Here is a 9,876-nt window from a genome sequence, read left to right as displayed (position 1 = left end):
ATATGCCATATATAGATAATACTAGTTTTTTTACGCACTTTGTGCGAATGAGATAATGCCCAATAATTATTTTTAAATAAGTATTCCAAAGTATATCAATGCAATATTATATAGGAGATTTTCATGCATATGTAAATAAATGTTGAATTTGTTTATTTGAATCGGTAATTTAAAGTATATAAATGCAAGATAATATATGAGAGATTGATTATAATTGTCACTAAAATAAATGTTTGCAACTTTGTAATAACGTTAGTCTAAATACTTAGTTTTAAAGCGATAGTCTAAATAAATACTACTTTTGGTTTAAATTTCTCTAATTCTTCTTAATTCTTTTTTGGGTAGCATTGTTATTGTTTTCATCTTCAGTTCATGTCCTCTTTTTTTTTTTTTTTATTATTATTATTGGTAGTGTTTCATGTGCAATTAGGTTACTGGTAGCAGCATAGAGGGATTCATCATGCAATGAGATTATGGTGTAGGAAGTTTTAGATTTACCTTGATGTGTATATGACTGAGATTTTAGTTGTAATATGAACTCTTTAGCGTACAAACACCTATTGATATTTAATAGTGGTAGTTTTTTTCCTACATGTTTCATGTGTTGTGAGATGTGTGTCGCAGGTTATCATGTGAAAGTATTGAACGAAATATTAATATTTATTATATTTGTATAAAATACTTGGTAAATAAATAATAAAGAAATAAAGAAAGAAAGAAATATATATATATATATATATATATATATATATATATATATATATATAAAACATGTTTTGTATTATAACTTTGATATTTAATTACAAGATAATGTAAAAAAGAAGACAATGAACAATGTAGTGAATATAATAAATTAATAAATTTGAAGGTAAGGAATATTTGAATTGTAGAAAATAAAGATAATATAACTAATGAAATTATATTTCTTTTAAATTTTTTTATAATGAATAATTTTTTTTTAAATAAAGCATTATAGACATCTAATTCTAAATTAATTAAATGCATATGTATTATTTTTTATTGTAGCTACTAATTTATTTAATTAATAAGAGTAATAAAGTGTCGTACATACTTTTTCTTCAACAATAATGAAATCAATGATTTTTTTAAATTTCCATTCCTTGTTGAGACAAATTGTTTTGTGAGTTTGTCCATAACAAATGCTACAATTGCTGTTAATAGAGGATGATAATAAATAATTCAAAATATATGGTTACAATAGATATTAATATAATGATATAGTAAAAATTAACTTACAAATTTTTTTAGAAGTTTTCATGCATTGATAAAATTTTGATGTGTAAACTTGTTCAATTGGAGCTAGTAGGATGTTAACATTGTCAATTATTTGAAAAATGATCCTACCGTTTTTGAGTCCATGTGTAATTGTATTTATGATCAACAACTTTGTAGTTAGGTCGCGCAGGTCTGACAATGATGTAAGAACATTGTCTGATAAAAAAATAATAGTATAATATTAGTAATGTAATGTACAATTGTACAATTATAAAAAAAAATACAAAAAAATATTAATACCATAATGGCCTAAATCATTCCAATAATGCAAAAACATAATTGAAATATTAAGTTTTGTTCTAAATAATCAGAAGAAGATTAATTTAAAAAAAAAAAAAAAAAAAAAACTTAACATAATTTTTTTTTAATAAAAAAATTCAAGAAAATCAAATAATTTTAAAGTAGTTCCAGATTTATAATATTTGATGCTCAACTTTGAATGCTATGTATTTAGTCGAGCTAATTATTTGACAAAAGTTTATGTTAAATTTTATATTATATATTTTTTTAATACATTTTAACATATTCATAATATATGTTTAACAATTATGTCAATTATACTTGGGATGAGGTTCGAACCTAAGACCTTATATAAATTAAGAGTATGTTAAGAATAATAAATAGTTAACGGAATATATGCTTAACAATTATGTCAATTATACTTGGGATGAGGTTCGAACCTAAGACCTTATATAAATTAAGAGTATGTTAAGAATAATAAATAGTTAACGGAATATTCCATTATTAAAGTTTAAACTAACGGAATTTAGGGTTATTTAAGGGAAGAAAATAATATAATAGAGGATAAATAAGGAAAATCATTAAAAGATACTAAAATCAAAATAATATGAACCATTCATTTTAAGAAACAATTAGTAACGACATTTTTTTTGTTCCAGTTAAGGGCCTAACATTATTCGCTCTTATTAGATTTGTATATAGATATGCAATGAATTGCAAACATAAGAATCACGAGAATTTAGAAAGGAAATTAACCAATCATTATTTATACATATTACAAAGCTAGTATTGCTTCTTTCCAAAAAAAAAAAAAAAAACTCCAAAATTGTAAAGTTTATAAAATTCGCCAACCCTAACAAAGCTACAACTTAGAATTCGCCAAAACTCTCAAATATAATTCTGCTCACCGATCCCTTGCTTTTCTCTGTTTTCTTTCAATGGAGTTGATTCCCGGTCTTCCCAACGACGTAGCTCATGAATGTCTTATTCGGATTTCGTTTGATCAGTTATCCAAGGCTGCATCTGTGTGTAGAGCATGGAACGCTGTGATTAAGCAGCCGGAGTTCCGCCGCCGCTGCTGGAAAGCTTCTGCTCTAACCCGACCTGTCATTGTCATGGCTCAGATGATGGATGGTTTAAAAGAGTTGGATCCACCGTTTTACCGGCTCACGCTATTCGAGCCGGTGAAAAACCGATGGAGCCATATTCCGCCGATACCGGAGATGGTGGATGGGATGCCGGTGTTCTGTCGCGTAGTCGGAATTGGACCGGAGCTGGCGGTGATAGGCGGTCTCGACCCGGTGACACATCAGCATCTGAATTCAGTTTTCATCTACAACTTCTTATCCGCCACGTGGAGGCGCGGCGCCGACATGCCAGGAGAGGATCGGATGTTCTTCGGATGCGCGGCATCGGCGGACGACAGGACAGTGGTGGTTGCCGGCGGAAGGAACTGGGACAATTTCTGGCTGAAATCAACCTTGGCGTACGACGTGGCAAGGGACATGTGGACGACGTTGTCAGACATGTCAATTGGGCAAACCGAATGCACGTGCGTGTTCCATCGTGGCAAGTTCCACGTACTCACCCGCTATAACAAGGACACACAAGACGATTCCAAACAAATCGTCGAAACACTCGACCTTGTCACCCGCCAGTGGCGCGTAACCGACATAGTTACAGACTACACCATCATACCGTTTCAGTCTACCTATGTAGATATCGGCGGAGTAATATACACGGTCAAGGGAAGACGTGACGTGGTTGCACTAGTGGACACCACGTGGGTGTTTGTCGCAAAAATCCCAAAAGATACATTCTATGCGACATATGTGACAGGGTGGCCGGGGAATATGATGGTTATTCGAAGTGTAAAATATGGTCATGAAGCTAAGAGAGCTTATGTGCTGGAATTGAAAACTAAGAAATGGACCAAAGTAAAAATCCCAAGTGAGTATTGTGGCGGCGTTCAATTCAGTTGTTGTATACACATTTAAAAGGAACAATTTTATTTTGCCCTTAAAATAGCGTGACAGACACTCTTTTTTCTTTTTCTTTTTTGAATACATATGTCTTAATTAGATTATTTAGATTCAATGATTTACAATGTGTTACATTTCGTGTTTACAATATATTTTGGAAAGAACATATATGGCGAAAATGTGATGCATGCATTTCAATTGTTTTAAGTTTCTATTAGAGATTAGAGATTTGTACATAAGTATTTGACTAAAGTGGAAGTAAAGTTAAGTAAGCCATATAATGCTATGGCAATGGGTGATCGTGTGTGTGTGTGTGTGTGTGTGTGTGTGAGACGGCAAATTATGCTGTGCATCCGTATGCACCCTGCATGGTGCATACGGATGCAAAAACGACGTTGTTTTGCATAAAATGCGCGCCATACTTTAAAAAAAAAAAAATCAGTTTCGATTCCCAGCAACAACATTATGTTATTCATTTTTAGTTCATTCATTTTGGATTTTTTAGTTATGAAATTCTGGAAGTGTAGTTATTCAATTATGCAATTCTGAAATTGTAGTTATGCAATTCTGAAATTATAGTTATGCAATTCTGGAAGTGTAGTTATGCAATTCTGGAAGTGTAGTTATACAATTCTGGAAGTATAATTATGCAATTCTGGATGTATAGTTATGAAATTATGGAAGTGTAGTGAAATATGGATGTGTAGTTATGCAATTCTGAATTATTATTTTTTAAGTTAGACGCCAAAACGACGTCATTTTTGCATCCGTATGCATTATGCATGGTGCATACGGATGCACAGCATAACGCTCCGGTAGAGACTTAGATTCTTCTTTGGGTGATACTGCTAAAAGATTATGAATATTTCAAAAAAAAAAGGTTAAGTAAGAGAATTAAAGTCCATAGATATTAAATTGGAGGTATTTCATAAAAATAAATGAATAATATACTCTTTTTAGAGTTTTAGTCCCTTATTAATTTAAACTAGTAATCTATTCATGCTATGCATGAAAAAAATTAGAGAAACTACAATAATCTTTTAAAATAAAAACTTTATTGTATATATACATACACAGACAATGTACTATTTAGTATTTACTAGTGTGTTTCAAAACGTTTGAGAATTGAAATATATTTCTTTTTTTCATTAGTATTTAATTTCACTATAAATTTTTTACTATATTGAATTTGTTAATAATTTTAAATCTATTTAAAAGTCTCACTCAAACTATTTTTCTGTTCACATGCTTTACGTTTGAAAATAGACACAATATTAGTGCAATTTCACTATAAATTTCCACTAAACAGGATTCTTTTATAATTTAAATCTATTTAAAAGTTTCACCCAAACTATTTTTCCTTTCACATGCTTTATGTTTAATTTGGAGATACACACAATATTAATGCATTATATTTTTATTGCTCAAAAATTTGTAATATTCATAATGTCACAATATTTGTCTATTGATTGTCTATGAATCAACTTTTTCGTCTATCGATTGTTTATAAATCAACTTTTATGAAGTTTTAATAACACTTATGATCTGCTAATTTGCATTGTAATATCTACTCTTTAATTTAACAATAACGATGGAGTTCAAAAATTTGTATTTGACAATATATAATTTGTGTTTAATTAATAAGTAAATTTTTTAATGCGGAATGAGACCAGTCAATTCATAATAACAATATATATATAAATAGTTATATTGCCACACTGAATGAATTTTGGTCAAAGATAGTATGAGATTGCCAAGCTACTTTGATTTTTGAATTCCATTTAATAGTGAGGATGGCAACTAGCTAGCTAGCTTGAATGCCCGCAGAATTATATACAATAATAATCTATCATGGGATATAAGGATTTTAAAATGTTGAAGTGAAACCAATTCCCAAGTAGATAATAAAGCTAGCATAGAGAGAATGAAATCAATGTATCCCATCAAAATTTTCTCTCGAAAATGCTATAGAGTTATATGTGGTGAACAAAGGGAGGAGGACATCTAGAAATAGGTCAGATCAGAGCAACATTTGGCAAAGTAAAGTCAAATGGGGTTTGGGTGTACGTGTTCTTAGAAATAGTCAAGGTCTTTTTATTGCTATTGAGGACTCTCAATGGAAAGGAACTTACACTTCAAAGGAGACCGAGGCAGTAGCAATCAAAGAATCTCTTAACTGGCTAAAAACATTAAATATGGACAGAGTGATCACTAAGGTCAATTCTCTCCAAGTGGTACAAGGGTTCAATGCAAACATAGAAAACTCTTCCTTTCTTCTAGTTATGCACGAAATTAAAAACTTACTTACTCATAGTAGTTTAGTCTTTGCTAAACAATCTGCGATCTGCGAATTAGGCAACTCATCTGTTAGTTAGGCAATTTGTTACTATGCCAGGTAGCTCAGAGTGGTTTTCGAACCCTCCACCTAGGTAGAATTGTAGTACGAATAAGAATTGAAATAATATTGTTGAATTGAAGTAGTGACAAATAATTTTAGGGGGCGTTTGGTTCAGGTCATCTTAGATTACCTAGGTAATCTGAGTCTGGTAATGTTATATTACCTTGTTTGGTTCAAGTTATGAGATTACTAGGTAATGTTATATTACTTGAAAGCTGATGTGGCGGTAATGTTTCAAGGTAATATGATTACCCCCAATTTTTTAGGTAATCTTAGATTACCTTGAATTATTCCAACTTTGCCCTCATTAACTAGTCCTTATATAATAATAATAATAATAATAATAATAATAATAATAATAATAATAATAATAATAATAATAATAATAATAATAATAATATATGTTTATATAATTAAATATATATATGTGTATATTTATATATTTAGTTTTTTAAATATTTAAGCTTTGATATACATTCATAGATGTAAATAAATACACACACATAATATATATATATATATATATATATATATATATATATATATTGAGGGCATTATTGTAAATTGATCCATATAACCTAAAATATAACCCTGAACCAAACAAAGTAATATTATATTACACCATCCAAACCAAACACACAAGGTAATCTTACATTCCCAAAATCTCACATTACCTTCAAAGAGGTAATCTTAATACCTGGGGTAATCCAAGATTCCATGAACCAAACGCCCCCTTATTATTTTATTTACAAAAGAAAATGTTATCATGCCTTTTGATTTATAATGATTGACATGTAAAAAAATTTTACAATATTTTATAACATTTTCAATCTAATATATATAGTTGCATGGTACGGAGGAGTATTTTATAATTTTTCAATTTTAATATTGTTGTATTGTATTATGAATAGAAATTTGAATGTAGAATTGTAGTACGATAAGAAAGCTGGAAACAATATATTCTATTAGGGATAGTATTATCCAGTTTTACAATATTTGAATAGGAATATGAATATAGAATTATAATACTAATAAGAAAGCTGAAAACAATATATTCTGGGGTAAGAATTATAATACTAATAAGAAAGCTGGAAACAATATATTCTATTAGGGATAATATTATACAGTTTTACAATATTTGAATATAGAATTATAATACTAATAAGAAAGTAGGAAACAATATATTCTATTAGAAATTGTATTACTATCTTACAATGCAAACCTAGAACATACACCATTTGTAAAGTTTATAAAAGTTTGGATCCCATACAACTTAGAATTCGCCAACCCTAACAAAGCTACTATACATTGGTATTTATTGTTTGAAGAACCCAAAACTCTCAAATATAATTCTGCTCACCGATCCCTTGCTTTTCTCTGTTTTCTTTCAATGGAGCTGATTCCCGGTCTTCCCAACGACGTAGCTCATGAATGTCTTATTCGGATTTCGGTTGATCAGTTATCCAAGGCTGCATCTGTGTGTAGAGCATGGAACGCTCTGATTAAGCAGCCGGAATTCTGCCGCCGCTTCTGGAAAGCTTCTGCTCTAACCCGACCTGTCATTGTCATGGCTCAGAGAATGGATGGTTTAACAGAATCGGATCCACCGTTTTACCGGCTCACGCTATTCGAGCCGGTGAAAAGACGTTGGTGCGATATTCCGCCGATACCGGAGATGGTGGAAGGGATGCCGGTGTTCTGTAGCGTAGTCGGAATTGGACCGGAGCTGGCGGTGATAGGCGGTCTCGACCCGGTTACACGGCAGTTTCAGAATTCAGTTTTCATCTACAACTTCTTATCCGCCACATGGAGGCGCGGGGCCGACATGCCAGGCGAGAATCGAAGGTTCTTCGGATGCGCGGCATCGGCGGCGGAGGACGGGACAGTGGTGGTCGCCGGCGGAGAGAATAGGGACAATTACTGGCTGAAATCAACGTTGGCGTACGACGTGGCAAGGGACAAGTGGACAACGTTGTCACACATGTCAATTGGCCGAACCGAGTGCACGTGCGTATTCCACCGTGGCAAGTTCCACGTACTCGGCGGCTTTAACAAGGACACACGAGACGATTCTAAACAAATCATAGAAACACTCGATCTCGTCACTCGTCAATGGCACATAACCAACATAGTCACAGACTATCTCATCATACATCCGCAGTGTACCTACGTGGAGATTGACGAGAAAATATACACAATCAAGGGAATACGTGACGTGGTTGCATTAGAGGACACCACGTGGGTGTTCGTCACACAAGTCCCAAAATATACACACTCTGTGGCATGGGTGACAGGGTGGCAGGGGAATATTATGGTTATTCCAAGTGTAAAATATGGTGAAGCTAAGAGAGCTTATATGCTGGAATTGAAAACTAAGAAATGGACCAAAGTAAAAATCCCAAGTGAGTATCGTGGCTCCGTTCAGTCGAGTTGTTGTATACACATTTAAAAGGAACAATTTTATTTTGTTTTTAAATTAGCGTGACATACACTCTTTTTTCTTTTTTTGTTTCTTTTTTTTTTTGAATAAATTTGTCTTAATTAGATGATTGGGATTCAATGATTTATAATGTGTTACATATCGTGTTTACAATATATTTTGGAAAGAATATATATGGTTTCAAAGTGAAAATGTGTTGCATTTCAATTGTTTTAAGTTTCTATTAGAGATTTATACTGTACTACAAAACAAAATGTGATATTGAAAGTTATTATGTATTAAAGGTGGCAAAAATAATTTAGAGAATTAATTGTAGAAATAACCAAATAGGTATTTGACTAAAGTGGAAGTAAGTAAAGTTTTTTTTTTTTTTTGAACAAAACCAAAAGGACTTCATTAATAGCTTAAAAAACCGGAAATACAAGTTGGTGGATAACAACCCACTCTCTTAAGGCAAACACAGAACCAGTTGCCCGCGCTAATTCGTGAGTCACTCGGTTCGTTGACCCCTTGACATGGCAAACAATCACTTCACCAATGTCATTAGCAATAGATAAACATTGCTTAATAAGTAAACCTACATACGAATAATCAGAATAAGCAGAATTAAAAGCGGTACAAAAATTTAAGCAATCGGATTCAATGATAATGCTCGAGCAATGTAGGCCTTTTAACCAAGTAAGGGCCTCCTTTACGGCAATCGTCTCTGCCGTGAACGGATCATGAATGCCTTCAACATGGCTACTCTTCGCTGCCACGAACCTGCCTGTATGGTCCCTTAGAACAGCGCCGAAGCCGGCACCGCATGAGAAGGTGGCAGCATCCACATTGCATTTCAGACTCCCCCTCGGTGGTGGATTCCAGGTCGCGCCACATGCCATCGTCTCCTCACGCACAGCTCTATTGTACGAATCCTGCCAAGTCAGTTGCCGTGTGTACCTTATGCCGCATCGTTAAAATGGCCGTTGTAGCATCGTGCCAGATTATCTCATTCCGTGTCGACCAAAACACGTCCATTATGGCTGCCATTGTTACCGCTTGTGTTGAGAGAATTTAAGATCAAAAAAAAAAGTTAAGAAACTACAATAATCTTTTAAAAATAAAAACTTTTGTGTATATATATACACACACAGACTAAATGTACTATTTAGTATTTAGTATTTACTAGTGTGTTTCAAAACGTTTGAGAATTGGAATATATCTCTTTTTTTCAGTAGTGTATAATTTCACTATAAATTTTTACTAAATAAAATTTGCTAATAATTTTATAATTTCACTATAAATTTTTACTAAATAAAATTTGCTAATAATTTTAAATCTATTTAAAAGTCTCACGCAAACTATTTTTATGTTCACATGCTTTACGTTTGATTATAGACACAATATTAGTACAATTTCACTATAAATTTACACTAAATAGGATTCTTTTATAATTTTAGATCTATTTAAAAATTTCACCCAAACTATTTTTCCTTTCACATGCTTTATGTTTGGAGATACACACAATATTAATGCATTAT

At 32.2% G+C, this 9,876-nt stretch overlaps 3 protein-coding genes across 3 annotated transcripts; 2 read left to right on the top strand and 1 right to left on the bottom strand.

Moving 5' to 3' along the window:
* Positions 1 to 2,452: 2,452 nt before the first annotated feature.
* LOC109192316 (F-box/kelch-repeat protein At1g80440-like) lies at positions 2,453 to 3,533 on the top strand. The gene has a single exon (XM_019342888.1). The coding sequence runs from the start codon at positions 2,475 to 2,477 to the stop codon at positions 3,531 to 3,533; it is 1,059 nt and encodes a 352-aa protein (XP_019198433.1). The 5' UTR covers positions 2,453 to 2,474.
* A 3,773-nt stretch (positions 3,534 to 7,306) lies between these two features.
* On the top strand, positions 7,307 to 8,365 carry LOC109192315 (F-box/kelch-repeat protein At1g80440-like). The gene has a single exon (XM_019342887.1). The coding sequence runs from the start codon at positions 7,307 to 7,309 to the stop codon at positions 8,363 to 8,365; it is 1,059 nt and encodes a 352-aa protein (XP_019198432.1).
* Positions 8,366 to 8,760: 395 nt separating this feature from the next.
* Positions 8,761 to 9,237, bottom strand: LOC109192314. The gene has a single exon (XM_019342886.1). The coding sequence runs from the start codon at positions 9,235 to 9,237 to the stop codon at positions 8,761 to 8,763; it is 477 nt and encodes a 158-aa protein (XP_019198431.1).
* Positions 9,238 to 9,876: the final 639 nt, after the last annotated feature.

The sequence above is a fragment of the Ipomoea nil genome, unplaced genomic scaffold, assembly GCF_001879475.1.
Source record: "Ipomoea nil cultivar Tokyo-kokei standard unplaced genomic scaffold, Asagao_1.1 scaffold1770, whole genome shotgun sequence".
NCBI classification, from domain to species: domain Eukaryota; kingdom Viridiplantae; phylum Streptophyta; class Magnoliopsida; order Solanales; family Convolvulaceae; genus Ipomoea; species Ipomoea nil.
Note: the sequence above shows the minus strand (reverse complement) of the source record. Positions and strands in the feature narration are given on the sequence as shown.